This window comes from Branchiostoma lanceolatum, chromosome 8, assembly GCF_035083965.1.
Source record: "Branchiostoma lanceolatum isolate klBraLanc5 chromosome 8, klBraLanc5.hap2, whole genome shotgun sequence".
Taxonomy (NCBI): Eukaryota; Metazoa; Chordata; class Leptocardii; order Amphioxiformes; family Branchiostomatidae; genus Branchiostoma; species Branchiostoma lanceolatum.
Window position 1 is genome coordinate 2494529 of NC_089729.1, and position 19993 is coordinate 2514521.

The 19993-nt window shown below is 40.1% G+C and overlaps 1 protein-coding gene across 4 annotated transcripts; it reads right to left on the bottom strand.

Annotated features, from left to right (window-relative positions):
• Positions 1-32: 32 nt before the first annotated feature.
• On the bottom strand, positions 33-19540 carry LOC136439650 (fibrillin-1-like). 4 transcript variants are annotated; one of them, XM_066435128.1, is made up of 21 exons: positions 19282-19540; positions 15214-15436; positions 13855-14117; positions 12024-12206; positions 11138-11275; positions 10846-10983; positions 10559-10696; positions 10266-10403; positions 9975-10112; positions 9682-9819; positions 6501-6602; positions 5828-6103; positions 5164-5436; positions 4731-4853; positions 4274-4375; positions 3633-3905; positions 2910-3065; positions 2376-2537; positions 1983-2038; positions 1359-1439; positions 33-143 (listed from the first exon to the last, which is right to left on the bottom strand). In XM_066435128.1, the coding sequence occupies exons 1-21, from the start codon at positions 19523-19525 to the stop codon at positions 48-50; spliced, it is 3441 nt and encodes a 1146-aa protein (XP_066291225.1). In that variant the 5' UTR covers positions 19526-19540; the 3' UTR covers positions 33-47. The 4 variants fall into 4 exon arrangements, with proteins under 4 accessions (XP_066291225.1, XP_066291228.1, XP_066291227.1 ...); XM_066435131.1 differs by lacking the exon at positions 10846-10983; XM_066435130.1 differs by lacking the exon at positions 6501-6602.
• Between the last annotated feature and the right edge of the window lie 453 nt (positions 19541-19993).

A 19993-nucleotide genomic window follows, 5' to 3' on the forward strand; every position in this document is an offset into this window, starting at 1 on the left:
CAAAAGAAAGAAGCAAATTTCCTGAATGTTTCCCACTGCTCTAACATTTACAGACTACAAACATGGCTTACCTGCGCCTTTTCTTCAGCAGCTGATGACGTTGGTTGCCCCAGTACAGCAGCATCTCCAGAGACATCCGCATTCTTCTCATTAATGAAAGACAAATTTTCATAATAAAGTTAGTCGTTAATACAAAGTTGATTTAAGGACAAAGAATTAGTAATAATAATTATTGATTGCGATTAACTGTGTGTTCTTAAAATATCAATGCGCAAGTCCAACTAATTTGCATGTCTTCTTCATCCCATGATTTGCAATATTTCACACACACCAAAAAGATGACATATTGGAAGAATTTGTCATGAATTAAGAATTAGGCCACAGTCACCGATTTATTTGGTTTTCAGACATTTGTAAAATTTTAGCAAGTGGACATCATGAAAACAAACTGTTGGAACAAAAGTTTCTTCTAACTCTGTTCACTCCCTGACTCTGTGTGTATCAAGCCACTGACTTAGTCTGTTTGATATTCCGATCTAGCATCATTTTTTAAAGTCTGGGAACAAGTTGGTGTGGCTTTAGTAACCGGTACTTAAACAGTAAAAATATTTGTATAATTTACTGTATTTAGCCTCACAGCTGGTGGCATAATCACCAAACTCCTTTCTCTGAAAATGCAATGTATCACAGATGAAACATTATAAGGTGTCAGGTTTTTACCATACGATAGCATCTGATTCAATATCATGCGATATATTTAGAAATCCACACAGAATATCAGGCCTAGTTAGCATTCTGTGTATCATACACAAAGAACAATTGTTGATGATATCCACTTTACTCTAGTCATGTGACACAGGCAGCTCCTGAAGGAACATCATACTGTCATCACAATACCAATTCATACTACAATTCAAAACTAGTCTAAGTGTTTCCTACAACTAAATAATAGCTCTTTAGAATGCAATTTTAGGTAAGATGCAAACTTGAATGGCCCCTGTATTTTGAAAAAGGGAAGAGGTTCCAACCCCCTCCTGAACCATTGTGGTTTTATCCCTGGCAGCTTCATACTGTAAGCTATCTGTATCTGTATCTATATATAGCCGGTAAAACCGCCATTAGGAGTAACACACCAGCTTCGCAGGCATGCGGCGCTGCAGCAGCTGGTTATATTACACCTAAACTTTGCATATCTGACTGCAATCGTTCTTTAAAGCTACTTAGTGAAGATGCTCCTACATGTACATACGTACAGTACTTGGTGACAACGAGTTCCATTCTACTATGGTGGAGATCTGTGACATTTTGTTGAGGGAATAACAATGACAGGAAACAAAGTAGTACTGCGTGTGACTAACCTGAGCCAACTTCTGCAGTACATCCTGTGGGTTTGGGGAGACGGATTCTGCATAGATGCTGTCCAGACTGTTACCAAGAGCCTATTGAACAGGAATAAAGGACAGTACAGTCAGAATATTAGACATATTTCTCTTGCAAGTACAGTACACGGTCACTTCCTTTTGATTAACACACTCTTAAAGGTTTTCTCAACAGACATGATAACTAAAATACGCCAAAAATAGTTCCTCAAGCAACTGGATAAGATTTTGAAACAGTCAGACGTCAGTGACTAAAGAAAGATAGCAGATGCTATCTGAAACGTCTGTTTCAAAATTTTATCCAGTTGCTTGAGTTACTGTATAATTAACTATTTTGGGCGGATCTTATTAGTGGATGTCTAACCTTCATCAAAGTATGATAACTAAAACTCTAATTGGTATTAAATAAAGTAGACTGTGTATCATGAATCCTTTTGATTCATAAAGTCATAATTATCATGATTATGATTATAGTTTGTAAATCTTTCAAATGCAATTATGGTGGCTAAATGATCTTCATTCATTGGTTAGGGGGCTTTTAATCATACAAAATACATGTACTTCAGTCACCCCCAAACTCCCCTCCGCTGTAGAACCACATACCTGGTCAGGTGTCGCCCTGTTACCCACCGGCGGCCTGCTGCTGGTCAACTTGGTTCCTGCACAGCAGAAAGAGATTGAAGTATCATTAATAGTCAATCCCTTTGCAGATGGCACATCGAAGCATGGGCATCTTATTGTCCTCCATAATTATGACATTGAAAGAAATAAGAACAGATTTAACTGTCAATGGAAAAACACTGTTTTACAGTTTTAAATGCCTCCTCAAATCTCTGAAAGGAACATCATGATTAAGGAACCATGTACAAATTTACACCTGAGTGAGTGAATAAGAACAGTTTTATCACACTGCATGCCTTTGGTACACTGGACAAATTGTAAATTTCTTCAAGAACAGCATCAATGCCTCATGTACACATTTTCTAATTGTATAACCTTGTGTATCGTCTCCAGGCTGCTCACTGATGGTTTTAGTGACGGGATGGTAAACAGACGTGGACCCTCCATCGCCTCCAAAGTCCAGTTGTACAGTTGGAGTTGATGGTCTGGTGGACTGGACTGTGGTCATCTTACTTGTCTGCTCAGTTGTAGCAGCGGCTGTTGGTGTACAGAGAAAAAATCAAGCATGAAAATACCAATTATATCTATAAATACATAATGATTGTAGAGAAAAAATATATTTCAATAAATCATATAGATATTTATTCTATAATAAGTTTTATGAAGTAACTAATGATATAAACACTAACAGTTCACTCGAACATCAGGTTTCATATAGAAACTAGAAACAAAGTTTCAGTTCATGTCATCACACTGGATAAATTGTTGATAGGTTCAGTTTTAAAAAAAATGTCCATTGCATTAAGCATCATCATAAATTCTAATGAAAAATTCTTAAAAAGTGTCTATAGCTTGAAGCTAGCTTCTCCAGTCTTCTAGTGCTGTAGCATTTAACACACGAGAACCTACCTTCGTCAGATGACTCTTCGCCCCCCACAGACACGGTCAAAGTTGCAGGTTCGGTGGAAAGGAGGGTGGTCCTCCGTCTTGTCTGCGTGGTTGTAGCAGCAGGTGCAGGCATGGTGGTTGTAGCAGCAGGTGCAGGTATGGTGGTTGGTGTGGAGCCTGGCAGAGAAAAACTCAGACTAGTACTTTGTTTTCACCAAATTTTCAACAATGTTTAATTTAACATGTGAAGAACAGTACTGATTAATAACAAGATGGCTGCAAGAGTGACTGTACTTGAATGTACAGAGTTTAGTTTCAAGGTTTTAGCATGTATCTTGACTAAATCTATTACTTCCTTTTCAAATATCCATGGAATAAATGTTATGCATAATAAACTATTTTTCTACAGCTTTTAAACACAAATCTTCAGATTGGAGACATGTTTAGGGCTCTGGTTGAGCAACACAATACATGTAGATACACAGAACAATTCCTCACTTGTGAAAAAATTCCTTTCAAAAGATCTTAAAGATTTCTCTTGCAAACGGTTTATCATAAATCCTTATAGATCACCAGAGCCATATTAGCCGATAGCAATCTCAGATAGGAACGTTCTCCTATCAATACCAGATCATTGCTATCTGTGACTGCTATCAGCTAACATGGCTGTGGTTATCTAATTGTTGACAGCGACTAAATTCTATCTTTGATTTCTTTGATCAATAACTAGTAGTTATTCCCTACCTGTGGCCGCCACTATCATTGTCGCCTCGCTCTGTGACCTCCAACCGCCTGATGAGAACAGGGCTGTCACCCTGATGATGTAATCAGTCTCCGGTGACAGGCCAACCACCGGAAACGATGCCTTGTCTGAGGTCTTGTTGACTGTCGTCATGTCCAGCTTGGACACCACCACACGGTATCCTTCAAGGTCAGGGTCAGGAGATGGAGCCCAGGTGACCTTGAACCCTTCATCGGTGATGTCAGTTACGGCCAGGTCCATTGGTGGATCCACAGCTGCAAGAAAAAGAATTCAAACACATAAGATGGGTGATAAGAAATGTTTACTTTTAAAATAGACGTCTTCAGAGTCTGACCCAAGATTTTGACAATAAGGGGTTCAGACACCTAATAATACAGTGACTATACAATTGTGATTGCAACATTCACCTAGAAGTAACATGTCATTCCAATTCACTTGTGGAGATGTTTCTATGACAGACAGTCCTAAGCAATGATGTGAATTTTGAAAAAAAAAAGACCAATAAATATATGAGACAGTCCAATTATTTACATGCAGATTCATTTTCTAAAATAGAACAGAGTTTAGGGATGCCAAGTATATAAATTGTGAGAGAGAACAACAATATGGACACACAGATTACCTTTATCACAAAGCTGAGTTTTCCATCCATCCTGACACCCAGCCGAGCAGACACCTGACATCGGGTCACAGTTGACGTCCCCACCTTGGCATTGGCCGCACACTTATAAAAGAAAAACAACACAATAAATGTTGTAGACAATGCCAAGTTCTCTTTTCTAGATTGTCATTTTAAATGTTGCAGGTTGAATAATTACATTTAGTAGTATTAGTAGTCCAGTAATAATTACATTGCTTGGCTTATACTTCAAACCTGTGCTAGCGAAGCTGACATCAATTTTGGGTTAACAAATAGAGAATAGAAAAGTGTAGTTTGATTAGTTTAATTACCCTCCTCTAAGTGCCCATTGTGAGAATAAGCTGGTTGATAAATCATGAACAGCAGATGATGTGAAGAAGGCCTTAAGTTTGCAAATTCACATGGTGTACATGACTGTGTAATGAACAACTTTTTTTACCTCCACAGCCGTGGGCATCTGCCATCAGCACAAAGCCCTGGTGGCATTGGCACCTGTACCCCCCCGGAACGTTGGAGCAGATGTGGTCACACCGGCCATTCACTGTCGCACATTCGTCGGGCTCTACAAAGAGAACAGAGGCAAAATTCAGGGTCTGAATCATCTATACAACAAACGTTACCTCTTCAAAGGCTACGATTCTAGAGGATGAAATTTCTCATCTGAATGTTTTGCTGCTGTTGATGTAGAGTAAAGAAGTTTGTAGCCAAGGTCAGATGTAAAAAAAAGTTGAGTCTGAAGTTTTGCATTTGAGTGGAATCAAACAGTGAATTAAATAAAGGGTATTGCAGGAGAACCGCATGGTGTAATCAGTGCTCTTGCATGGATATCTTAATCCATAACATTATGAATAGAAGTTGTTAAATGTGCTTACCAGTTGCATTTTGTCCAATCAGAGGCAGACTTTCTTGGCCAACTCCGATGGTGATGATCTCCACCTTGTACATGGTGTCTGGCTGGAGGCCCTCAAGCAGAGCTGATCTCTCTCCTGGACCCGGGGAGGGGTTGAGCTGTTCTGTCGCCTCTTCCTGTCCGTACATGATGCGGTATCCGGTCACGACCGCATCAGGAGGCACCCAGGTGACCCTAAGCTTGGACGTCGTCTCGGTCACATTAACGAACTCCAGGTCAGTAGAGGAGCTCATTACTGAAAATAGAAATTAGAGTTTTCTCCACACATGATGAATTTATTTGGTGGTGTGGGGAATTTAAAGGAATTAATTTAGTTTCATTCCATGATTGTGTTTATCCTGTTACATGACGTACTGTCGAGCAATTACATGATTGTAGCTTAATGGGCCAAAATTGGCAATTAACTAATTATTTACTATAGTCTAAAGCCAACTTTTCCTTTTTATATTTTATAACATAATATCAATCACTTTTCTATACCTGTATGGACCCGATACTTTAAACATAATTTCTACCACTTATAACAAAAAACTTGTTAGAATGTTCCTGTAATAAAGACCTGCATCTCAGTCTGTTAACGACCTTATTTTTGTTGAATCCACGAATCAGAAGAAGGCTTTCCTTACTTGTGGTTGCCTCCGTTGTTGTCGCATTGCTCTGTGACCAGCGACCATCAGACAGGACCAACACCGTCACCCTGATGATGTAATCAGTTTCGCTTGTCAGTCTCACCACCTGGAGCCATGTCTCACCCGTGGTTTGATTGACGGATGTCGTCATGTCCAGCTCAGACACCACCACACGGTATGCCTGAAGGTCAGGGTCAGGGGATGGAGACCAGGTGACCTTGAACCCTTCATCCGTGATGTCAGTAACGTTCAGGTTCATTGGCGGCTCCACAGCTGGCGGAGGACAACATTTGAGATGAGAAATAAAAAATAGTCTTTCATCGGCTGATTATGTACTCTATCATTACTTTTTTCATTAGAATAAACAAACAAACGTCTTTCATAACTACTGGGACTTAGTACATGAATGCCAATTGTCAATGATGTAAGTTAAAGTAATAAAAAGTCAGCTTTGGACAGTACTTTATTTTCATTAGCCTACACAAACAATTGTGTGTATCATTTGTAAACATCAAAATTTAATGACTGTATAATTATAAGTTGTAGATATGTCACCGTGGACATGAAACTAATCTCAATCTTTACAAAATGGAGTGTAACTTACTGAACGAGATGTTTAATATGCGACTAGATAAGGACAAAGAAAAATGATGACAAAGTCACGACATACTTTCCTTGCAATGCTGAGTTTTCCATCCATCCAGACACCCAGCCGAGCAGATACCTGACACCGGGTCACAGTTGACGTCCCCACCAAGACAGTGGCCGCACTCTTAAAGACACAGAACATGAGATCTACACACTATAGTTATGATAAGTTTAAGGTAGATAATCTCTGTGCAAGTCATTAAGCTCAATTAAAAAAAAAGCATCCTTGTCAATAATGCAAACTAGGTGCTAATTTGCAATACTTTAACCTTGATCTCCCTGCTGCCTATCCTGCTGTTAATGCCAACCATTTTGGAGTGACATATTCAAAGACCATTTGAAAGACACGTTTCTCTAGGGCTGGAGACAAGAAATAAAAGGTCTGAACAAACTCAGCACTTATTGCAAAATCAAAAAACAATTCTGTTTTGAAAACTATCTTTCATCCATTCAAAGCAAATCTGTTAGAAATAGCATAATGAGACTGAGAATTAGTGCCCACTCTTTACAAATTGAAAAGGGCCGACACTACAACACACCTGACCTTTAGCACACTGAAGTAGCTGTTTGGCACCCAATTCTCTATTGGTTAAAAAGTAATCGAAAAAAAAAAAACGCAGCTCCTGGCCAAGATGAAATAAGTGCCTTGCTGTTAAAACAGATTGTTCCCGAAATTCTAGAGCCAATAACACATGTTTTTAAGACTTCTCTGAGAAACGGAGTAGTGCCAGCAGACCTTAAAATAGCCAAAGTTATACCATTGTACAAAGCCGGAGATCCGTGTGTTTTCACCAATTATCGTCCAATATCAATCTTACCGGCCTTCTCAAAAATCTTGGAAAAATTAGTTTATAAACGGATTGTGAATCACCTTGAAATCAATAATATATTATATGCGCATCAATATGGATTTCGAAAAAAATACTCGACATATATGGCACTCTTGCAACTTGTTGACAAAATCACCACATCCTTAGAAAATAACGAATACACGATAGGAATATTTCTTGACCTTTCCAAAGCATTCGATACAGTAGATCACAACATACTTCTCAACAAACTATTCACCTATGGATTTACCGACTCTGCCCTTCGTTGGCTAAAAGACTACTTAACTAACAGAAAACAGTTCGTCTCTAATAGAAATAATATTTCCTCCCAAAATGTCTTAACATGTGGCGTACCACAAGGATCCATTCTTGGTCCCCTCTTGTTTTTAATTTATGTTAACGACTTGGCATCAGTATCAAATAAATTATTTGCTCTGTTATTTGCAGATGATACAAACTTATTTATGTCCCACAAAAATTTTGACACGTTAGTAACATCTATGAATAATGAATTGTATAAGATAAATCAATGGTTCAAGGCAAATAAATTGTCCCTTAACGTAAAAAAAACTAATTTTATTATCTTTGTAGGAAGGAACAAGAAATACGATAAAGAAAAGGCTAGGATCTATATCAATGACAATGCTATCAATCAAGTAAGTCACACCCGTTTTTTAGGCGTAATTATAGACGAGAAACTTTCATGGAAGAACCAAATTGATTTTGTTTGCAAAAAAATTTCCAAAAACATAGGCATCATTAGAAAAGTCAAATCTTTGCTGTCACGAAACATATTTATGGTTCTTTATTACAGTTTGATTTACCCTTATCTAACTTAATTATTGCAACATAATTTGGGGTAGTACGTACACAACATCCATCAATCCTGTTTACCTCCTTCAAAAGCGCTTTGTACGAATAGCAGCCAATGCGTCATTCACAGCACACACAGCAGCTCTGTTTCGTGATTTAAATGTTATGACTGTATTTGACATCAATAAATTTCAAATTGCCTTATTTGTCCATAAAATTGTCCATAATAGCTCTTCCCTACCTGAACAATACAAAGGTCTTTTAAATTTCAACTCAGATATCCATCACCACTATACGAGACAACATAATCTTTTAAGATCAATTATAATGACAAAAACTACTCAAAAACAACATACAATAATGTTTAGAGGCCCCACCGTATGGAACAATCTCAGCCAAATTCTACAGTCCTGCTCGTCTTTACCTAGTTTCAAAAAACTTTTAAAGATAGATGTCATAGAACATCCAAGTATTACTTTCTCCTGATTTGTTTGTTTTCCTTGTTTTCCACTTTTCCTTTGGTATCTGATGACAAAATAATTCATATGATTGTTATTTTTGTATAATTTTGACCTATTTCTTTATAAATTGTTATTCATTATAATACTTATTATGTTTACAACTCAAAATTTACTTTGTAGTTCCTCTTCTTTTCATTTGTTTCATTAGGATTTATGTTAAAATTCCAATTTCTTCTTTCGTTAGTTTTTCTTAGTTTCGATGATATATAATTTTGTAAAAATCCCATTTGAGTAGTTTAGGGGAGGCCCCCGAAAAGCCGTATAGGCTTCTGGCCTCTCCTGCATGTATTCTTTACTCTATTTCTCTTTGTTTTATATTGTACATATGCGAAGAAGCAATAAACAATAAACAATAAGAAGAAGAAGATCTTTATTGCGCGACAATTGTAGCTGGTACAATGTATGGCAACTTACGTACATGAGAATTGAGCTATTGCTAATTGTTGACAAATATATAAAACTAATCTAATCTATGAGTATGACTAACAGTAGAAATAATCTATAGAATGATATACACGCTCTGGAATACAGTATGCTGTGTCAGGAATGTATGATATTGTCTCGTTTTTGCACACAGTTACATGTATATACAAATTTGCCTACATTGGTGGATATATGAACAAACAGGGCATGATAGTATCATATTGAATATCTCTGTCCTGGTAGGTGCGGATATTGTGTCGGACGTACATCAGGGATACAATAGATTGTAACAATTTTTGTCGGTCATCAGCATAAGTTGGACAGTCCATAATGAAGTGAAATTCATTCTCAATATCATTTTGGCATGTTGGACACAGTCTCTCTTTGAATAATACATTACATTCATATGGTCTTCATCAAAGTTCCCTACTCTACTTGACTTATCCTATTTTAAAGCCTGCAACTTCTTGGTGAAGGTGATGAATAATGTATCTATTAGAAAAGGAACGAGGTGTAGTGATATGAAAGCCTTTTGATTTTATAAAGAGGAAAGAAGAAAACAATGATTAAGGCTACCTAAAAGTGAATGACAAGGTTGAAGATCTAGATGTAATACCTGCACATCCAGTTCCAGTACCGAGTCCATCTCCTGTGTACCCAGTGTTGCAGGTACAGGTCGCATCAAGGGCAGGAGGGGGGTTATCCGTACAGATGGCCTGGGCGTCACACGGATTGGCCAGACAGGCATCTATGTCTGAACGTGGCAATATAAAACAGTAATCTTAAGCACACACAGACGCACACGTAAGGAAGTGGTAGAAATCGCTTGATGTAAATTTCCCTTGCCAGGCAACATTCTCTATAAAAACCACGGTGAAATTTATTTGGTATATACTAAAAATCTAATACCTGCACATCCAGTTCCAGTACCGAGTCCATCTCCTGTGTACCCAGTGTTGCAGGTACAGGTCGCATCAAGGGCAGGAGGGGGTCTATCCATACAGGTGGCATTGGCGTCACACGGATTGGCCAGACAGGCATCTATGTCTGAACGTGGCAATATAAAACAACAATCTTAAGCACACACAGACGCACACGTAAGGAAGTGGTAGAAGTTGCTTCATGTAAATTTCTTGCCAGGTACCATTCTCTATAAAAACCACGGTGAAATTTATTTGGTATATACTAAAAATCTAATACCTGCACATCCAGTTCCAGTACCGAGTCCATCTCCTGTGTACCCAGTGTTGCAGGTACAGGTCGCATCAAGGGCAGGAGGGGGGTTATCCGTACAGGTGGCCTGGGCGTCACACGGATTGACCAGACAGGCATCTATGTCTGAACGTGGCAATATAAAACAACAATCTTAAGCACACACAGACGCACACGTAAGGAAGAGGTAGAAATCGCTTGATGTAAATTTCCCTTGCCAGGCAACATTCTCTATAAAAACCACGGTGAAATTTATTTGGTATATACTAAAAATCTAATACCTGCACATCCAGTTCCAGTACCGAGTCCATCTCCTGTGTACCCAGTGTTGCAGGTACAGGTCGCATCAAGGGCAGGAGGGGGGTTATCCGTACAGGTGGCCTGGGCGTCACACGGATTGGCCAGACAGGCATCTATGTCTGAACGTGGCAATATAAAACAGCAATCTTAAGCATACACAGATGCACACATAACGAAGTGGTAGAAATTGCTTGATGTAAATTTTTGCTTGCCAGGCAACATTCTCTATAAAAACCACGGTGAAATTTATTTGGTATATATCTAATACCTGCACATCCAGTTCCAGTACTGAGACCATCTCCTGTATATCCAGTGTTGCAGGTACAGGTCGCATCAAGGGCAGGAGGGGGGTTATCCGTACAGGTGGCCTGGGCGTCACACGGATTGGCCAGACACGCATCTATGTCTGAACGTGGCAATTTAAAACAACAATCTTAAGCACACACAGACACACACGTAAAAAAGGGGTAGAAATCGTTTGATGTAAATTTCCCTTGCTAGGCAACTTTCTCTAAAAAACCACAGTGAAATTTATTTGGTATATACTAAAAATCTAATACCTGCACATCCAGTTCCAGTACCGAGACCATCTCCTGTGTACCCAGTGTTGCAGGTACAATTCGCATCAAGGGCAGGAGGGGGGTTATCCGTACAGGTGGCCTGGGCATCACACGGACTGGTCAGACAGGCATCTACGTCTAGATAGTAACAAAAGGAAAACTGCCGTGAATATTCCAAAGTCAATCAGAAAAGACAATCAGCCAAACAGGACTAAGGCCACACCAATTTAATTTCTTGGTTAATAGATTTTTTTTCTTTAGCAACAAAAAAAAATCATGACAACAGAATGCTGGGGTTAAAACTTGCACGTGACCCTGGTCACACCCTGAAACTGTCTGTCAATACGAATTTTTAAACACATCAATCCTAGGTTGAAAAGTCTGGTACATCATGAAGTTTGTATCACAAACTTTAAGTTATCACGGGAAGAGCCGGAGAGCCCAAAAATACTCGAACCCCGAAGTCGTTGCGAGGCAGTTTATGTGCTCGTTTGTTGGCACGCACTGAAAGACTGGCAGGTTTGCGTGGCGCAGGTTTAAGATTATTTACAGCGCTGCTAGTTTGCTAAATTGAGAAGCATTGAATCTCATTTTTTTTATTCGGCAAAATTGCAGGTTGTTTAAGTTTTCTTCTGCAATCTTGAAAATCTTTTTGTAAATTATACTCACTGATAGGCTATATGTTTTACTTTTGCCATAATAATATTACTGTAGCGGTACTGCAAACATTAAGTAATTCTTTACTCCTACAAAATGAAAGAGAATTCAAAACAATAAAACTTACCATCTGAATTGTCTGGCATTATATTACAAAAGTTGTACAAAACGACTGAAAGGCTACTGTACAGAAATAAATGAATAAATACACGACTGTAAGTTGTCTTACCGGTGCATGTTGGTACAGAATCACTCCAACTCCAAGTTCGATTCGCCTGGCACCTCACACTAGAGGCTCCTTCCAGCCTGTACCCCTGGTTACAGGTGAACGTCACCTCGTCATTGTAGGAGTTTGCTCCGATAGGACTCAGTTCTCCACCATCTGGCGGAGTCAGAGTCGGACATTGTACAGCTGAAATGATAAACAAATGCTGATCAGCTGCATTTTGATTGTAGCATTGATCTGTTACATGTATGCTGGTACACGCATGTTGCTGGAGATGTAGGAAGCAGGGGTCACTCTCTAGTTCAAGTTTCTCCTTCTAATTATAAAACCGCTCTCCTGATACGGGAAGGGTAACATATGTCCAGGTGTAGGTCATGTACTCAGGCATGCAGCAATCAGGATGTTCATTTCGGACATTGTGCAGCTGAAACTCACTAAATAATAAACAAATGTTGATCAGCTGCATTTTGTTAGTAGCATCTGTTGTGCTGGGATATGCATAATACAACATGTACTGGAAAAGTAGTAAGTTCTAAAGCCTGTGTAGCTGAAATGATAATTTAAAAACAATCTAATGTTGATCAGCTGCTTGATTGTAGCATCTGTTATGCTGGGACATGCAAAATTAATGCATATGCTGGATATGTATCGTTAGAGGGAGATCATTTTCTTGTTTAAGTGTTTTTTCTTCTAAAACCGCTCTCCTGATACGGGAAGGGTAACATTTGTACAGGTGTAGGTCATGCACTCATGTTCATTTCATAGGATGACTTGGACACTCATGTGTTATCAAATTTCCCTGTGATTCACTCTGGTCAAACAAAAGATTCTGATACATTAGTATCATTTTATACTTAAGTACGAACTTCATGTGCTAGCCAAAAAGATAAGGGTGAAATTGTGCAATTTTTTGCAATTGTGCAAAATTGTGCATAATTGTGCATTATGCAATCTTGGTCTGACCATGGTAAACCCCCTGGACAGAGCCGCTTGGAAGAGCGGTGTGACGACCAGCCGACTGCTGCCCACCCGTGTCAGGGATCCTGGCAGCAGTATAATCAAATATTGAATACTACTAACGTAACATGACCAATTTACGTCCGATTTATTCAAAACGTATTTATCTTAAAACCTCACGGACAGAGCCAAATTTTAAACCCATGGTCAGAAATATCAGCTCTTCTAAAAAGAAAATGCATGGTCTGTAAGTTTTTCTCCGCCTATTTAACGCCGTGCGAGCATGTATTTATACTGAGGTATATGATGAAGAATTGTGCTAGGGTAACCCATTATCGTCCACCTTGGTCTTTTCCCATCTAGCGCTATGCTTGAAGAACATAGACCAGAAAAAAATGCACAGTAACTGTCCAAAGTAGTCTGCAGACAAATGATAATAAAATCACTATGTCTGTCCGGCCACGCGATGGAAAAAAACAATGTTTATTTGTAAATTCCCCCACGTGTTACGTTATATGGGAACATTTTTTTCTTCTCATATTTGAAATATACCATTATTACCTCAGTCATAAGGTGGCAAAAGTTCAGACCCATTATCAAGTTAAATGTGATGGACATGGAAGAATTAAGCCCTTGGTGTGTAGAGAAACACTGGGGGAAAAAGGGATGGTGATGCAAAATTCTGTGGTCCCGAAATTATTTTTCACCAACAGTAACAACCACCTACCCCTTCTCCCACCACATTAATCATATTCTGATTGAAGCAGAGACAGGAGCACTTTTGTTGTTCTCTGAAAAAAGGTTGTTTATTTGTGATACATAATATTAATTACATAATGTGGAGTGAACCAATTAGTCAATAGTGCCCAATACTTACCTGCTGAGCCTGCACACACGGTGTATACAATCCTGTCTCCGCTCCCGTCTGAGCCAAAGGCTTCTTCTGTAAGGTGCAGACTCCAGTGACTCTCATGTATCCCACGTTGGCACCAGCTGGTCTGACAGCCGTAAAAGCTGAAACACCTGCGAAATGAAGCCCCGGCTGAGAAAGCCAAGTTCGCCACCTCAGCTACACGCTTGGCCGAGCCACAGCCGAGCGCGTTTTTGATGTAGGGGTCGGAGTTGTACTCAGTCACGCACCTGGAAACACAACAACATTTCAAACATATCTCAACAATTGGTCACACTGGGCACCTTCCAACAAAAAAGTTGTAGATTTCTGACATTGAGGCTGATTAACTATTATATCATATACATTGTATATGGCTGGCAAAACATAAAGTAATCATTAGTGACTTCTAGTAATTGAATTTTTATGTCTGACTATGTCATACATAAAAATTCAATTTACTAGAAAAATAATAATATTTAATAATCAAACTGAATAAAAAAAGATAATATAAACATGTATGACATGTATAACTCCATTACTTATATTACAAATGTCAAAAAGGCAATTTTCATAGGAATGTCATATCATCACATCTTTCTGATTTATTCAATGGATTAAATGTGGAATGAAGAATAGATATTATGAATGTCATTTCATTAATACAATTACATAATACATGTGCGCACTTAAATCCTGGTTATACAATCACATGACTGATTTAAGCCCCTTTAATCTTTTTAGCTCCTAAACCCCAGCCCAGATCTCTCTCTCACTCACTCACTCACTCACTCACTCACTCACTCACTCACTCACTCACTCACTCACTCACTTGAACTCACTCACTCACACAATCACTCACACAATCACTCACTCACTCACTCACTCACTCACTCACTCACTCACTCACTTGAACTCACTCACTCACTCACACAATCACTCACACAATCACTCTCACTCACTCACTCACTCACTCACTCACTCACTCACTCACTCACTCCGCATCCTCCTGTTCACCTGGATGACATTTCACAGATTCTACTGGATCAAGTTGGTATATCCCACTTCGGATAATAAAGTCTCATGGAAATCAATGTTTTTAAATCTAAAATATATTATTAATCAATTTGAAAATAGTATTTTGAGTATCTAAACAAAGGCAAATGACGGAAGTATAACTTTATCATAAATTTCAGTCCAAAATAATCACCCAGACATCCATGACTAATGCTCGATTTGAACATTTTGCCCTTGTAGAAGCTACACCTCAGCCCGGATCACAAGACAGGATTACTACCAGTACGCAGTATGACTGTACGTTCTACATGTACATGTAATAGAATCTACCGGACAGTGTCGGGGGGGTCGGGGCTATTCCCACCCTGGCCTTCCCCCTCCTCCCTACAGCCCGTCGGCCTCAGTCCGTACTCTGCACAGAGGTTCTGGTAGTCCCTGCACCAGTCCGAAGTGTTAGACAGACCATTTGCCGGGAGTCTGGCGTTGATGACGAGGAAATCAACGCCATTATACTGCTGGTTTGCAGTACGGAGGACCTCAAAGGCATGGTTTCCTGAAGAGAAAAAGAGTTGCTTTATCATTATAAGTTCATATAGAAAGTCATTTACCTTAATGATTGAAGATACTGCCTGAGGATGAATTTGAGTATAGGTGCCGTGACCTATTCCATTTTCCCCCAACCCCCATTTATTCCTGACGCCATTTTAAAGTGATTAATAGTATGTTGCTGGTTTTGTTCTATCAAAGAAATTACAAGATTCAGGCCCTAATAGTGGCTAACTCTTTGCCTCTGTGGCAGAAATTCTGCTTGTTTTTTTGCACTGTTTGTTTTCTGGTAGATAGGGAAATTTTCAATGCAAAGAATAATGAGCTAACGAACACTGAAATCCCCAAAATCTAGTGTCCACCCTAAAAATAAGCATGGTATAAGCATGACCATAATTTCATGGACATGTCTATGTTTTGTAGCTTGAGTGTTATCTGACTGTTTAGTTACATCGATGCTCTACCTTCACCAAATTAGAGCCTGAAACGAAAGGGGACGACACTGATCAGGCTATATGTTTTGCCTTCAGTTAGATGCCATCATCAATAAAATACTGTAACGGTACTGCAGACATGAAGTAATTCTTTACTTCTACAAAATGAGTAGAGTAGAGTAGAGTAGAGTAGAATTTTCGGTCAGGTAGGACTGCTCCAGTTTAGACCGCTCTTCATTGTTGAATTCCATTTCACTCAACTGTCATGGTGGGTTTGTGTGGATGTTCCAAAGCTCTGTGGTTGTACTTTACAGGGTGAACTTCCATGTACCTGTCGAATCTGGCTTTGAAGGCATTAACTGAGGGAGCGTTGATCACTTCTTCTGGGAGTCGATTCCACCAGGGGACCACCCTGTGCTTGAAGAACAGCAACCTCCTGTTTGTTTTTGTGAATGTTCTTGTTAGCCGTAAGCTATGGCCTCTTGTCCTGGCCTCAGATTGTATCTCAGGTATGCATGGGGCGGTGTCAAACAGCCCATGTGCATATTTAAAGGTGTTAATTAAGTCCCCCCGTAGCCTTCTGTAAAGCAGAGTTGGTAATTTCAATGTTCGCAGTCTTTCCTCGTAGGTTAAATCTCGCAGGCCTGGTACCCTCTTAGTGGCTCTCCTCTGTACATTTTCTACCATGTCCACCATTTTCCACGTACCGGGTGACCATATTGGTGCTCCGTATTCGAGGTGAGGCCTCACAAGGGATTTGTATAGAGTTACGAACATGACATTGTCGATGTGTGAGAATGTTCTCCAAAGCAAACCTGCCATTTTGTTGGCTTTAGATACGGCCAAAGTCACATGCTTCTCAAAAGACAGGTCACGGTCTGTAGTGATCCCAAGGTCTTTCTCATGGCTGCTGGACTCGAGATAAACTGGTTTACTAGTGTGATCCATCATATGGTATGTGAAGTCAGGGTGTTTAGAGCCGATTCGGAGCACCGTGCATTTACTTGGGTGAAACTTGAGCTGCCAAGATATGGCCCATTCTTGAAGACGGTTTAGGTCATCTTGAAGTAGTTGGCACTCCATGGGTTCACGCACTGTGCGGTATAACTTGGTGTCATCCGCAAAAAGTTTCAGCTTGCTGCTTACAACTTCCGGCATGTCATTGACAAAGAGTGTAAATAAGACTGGCCCCAGGACACTACCCTGGGGGACTCCACTGGTCACTGGCGCCCACGACGACCTAGCCCCGTTCACACACACTCGTTGCTTCCGTACGCTGAGAAAAGAGACAATCCACTGTAGTAGATGCCCTTTGATGCCATAGCTTTCAATTTTAGCAATTAAGCGTTTGATTGGAACAGAATCAAACGCTTTCTGAAAGTCTAGGTAAATGCTGTCCACGGGTTTGTCATCGTCTAACCATTCCGTCCATTCATCTAGACACTCAAGTAGTTGAGTAGTGGTGGATCTTCCGGGTAAGAAACCGTGCTGGTGCGCTGTAAACAAGTTATTGTCCCTCATGTGGTTTACAACTGCATCTCTGATCATACTTTCCATGACTTTACCAGCGACGGACGTAAGGCTTACAGGTCTGTAGTTGGACGGCTCTTTCTTGTTGCCTTTCTTAAAGATGGGTGTTATATCGCCCGTTTTCCATTCCTGTGGTAGCCTGCCTTCCCTGAGAGATTTGGTAAAAATGGCAGAGAGTGGCACAGACAAGGGTGTTGCCAGTTCTTTCAGAACTCTGGGATGGATGCCATCGGGACCCATAGCTTTGTTGTGGTTCAGGTTTTTGAGTCTTGTACATACTTTGTCTGCAGATAAATCAATTTCTGTGAGATCCTCATTGTACTGTCTGCTTGTTGTATCAGGAATACTGTCAACTTTTTCCCTAGTGAAGGTACTTATGAAGAATTTGTTAAGACTTTCTGCTTTCTCCATGTCGGTTGTTGCTACAGATGTGCCGTCAACCAGCTCAGGAATTCTCTCACTAGTTTTTGACTTTCGCTTCACGTACTTCCAGAAGAGTTTAGTGTTCTCTTTTATGTTTTTTGCCATTTGCTTCTCGTAGTCCTTTAACGATTTTCTAGCCGTCCATCTTGCCTGGTTTCTTGCCTTGGTGTATTTTAAGTAGTCTTCATGGTGTTTAGTTGCAGTGTACCTCTTCCATGCCTTTTGCTTTTTGTTAAGTTTATTAGTTGTTTCTCTATTCTTCCAGGGTAACTCGTTCTTCTTTTTGTACGATTTCCTGGGTATGTGTTCCTGCACAGCAGCTCTAACGGTATTGGAGAAAAATGTCCAACTTTGTTCAATGTCTTTGTCTTGGAGAATTTCTTCCCAGTCTCGATCTAACTCATGTGCCATGGCTTCGTAGTTTCCCTTGTTGTATTGGGTGTATTCAGAGTTCACATGTGTTCTTGCTGTGTAGCAGTTAAAGTTAAATGATAACATGATATGATCGCTTTTGCCGATGGGATGACATGTCTCTATGTGTTCAATCATGTTGCTCTCGTTCGTAAAAACAAGATCAAGTATATTGCTCTCCTGATTAGTCCTGTAGCGTGTGGGAACTGATACGTGCTGGAAAAGATACGAGTCACTGGTGGCTTCCAGGAATTTCCCGGCTTCACTTGTATCAGAGTTGGTCGATCCTACACCGTCGGACCATTTGATGTTGGGAAAATTAAAGTCACCAAGGCACAGTATGTGAGAGTGCTTGCTTGTAGAGCAACTTCTAATGAAGTTGTTCAAGTTCTCATTATTCTCTGTAGTTGAGTTGGGACTCCTGTAGACAGCCATTATCAGCAACTTGTCATGTTTTGCTAGTTGGACCTCTGCCATAACTGTTTCATGTGTTTTTGCTGAAACTGGTATATCCGGAACCCCCGAGTCCAGAATGTCCTTTATGTGCACTGCTACACCCCGAACTCCTAATGGCAGAGGACTCAATCAAAACAATAAACCTTCCCACCAAGGCTCTAGATATTAATACGGAGCACTGGGAGGACCTTGCAAGTGACCGTTCCAGGTGGAGATGCACACTGTTCAGACAGCTCAAATCAGGAGAAGTCAGACTGATGCACAGCGCAGAAGAAAAGCGGATCCGCAGAAAAGAGCTTTGCAACAGAACTGAGTCAGCTTACAGATGTGATTTTTGTGGCAGAGACTGCCATTCTCGTATAGGGCTGTTTAGCCATAGTCGATGCTGTAGGGCTGTTGTCAATTAGGATTTTACCATGGTCAATACTGACCGACGGAGGCCATATATATCCCACCGAAATCATCTGGCATTTTATGTTACAGAGTTGTAAAAAAAACCTACTGCAAACTGTCTTACTGCATGTTAGGACAGGATCACTCATTCATACATGCTACAGAAATAGATTAATAATAAGTAAACGACTGTGAGTTGTCTTACGTGTGCATGTTGGAACAGGATTACTCCAAGTTCGGTCCGCCTGGCACCTCGCACTAGAGGCTCCGTCCAGCTTGTACCCCTGGTTACAGGAGAACGTCACCTCGTCATTGTAGGAGTAGTTTGCTTTGATAGGACTCAGCGTTCCGTTACCTGGCGGAGTCAGCGTCGGACATTGTGCAGCTGAAATGATAAACAAATGTTGATCAGCTGCATTTCGTTTGTAGCATCTGTTGTGCTGGGACATGCATACATGTACTGGAGAAATAGGTAGAAGGGGTCAGTGAAAATGCCCATTTTCCTTACACCGTGAAATTCTGCTACCGTGAAGATAAAAATGAATTTTGGTATCAAGAATTTGTTTGCTAAACAGACACTTTTAACAAAACAAAATTAGACATTATGCACAACTGTTGATGGAAAATAACAATGCAACAGTAACAGTTCCCTAACCTTCACAGCCATGGCCATCTTCCGTTAGAGCAAAGCCCGGTCGGCAGGAACAGTTGTAACCTCCCCCCGGGAGTTTGTTCCGGATCTGGGCACATCCACTGTTGTCTGTTTCAGGTAGAGAATACAGATGAGGAGAACGTTATTGTTATTAATTCCAGACTGATATCTGACTAGCTACATTTTGTTTTTAAGCATGACAGCCTAAGGCTACCAGAGATTACTACATGCAAGACTGTAAAGGAAGTGAGCTGGCGGACTGGAC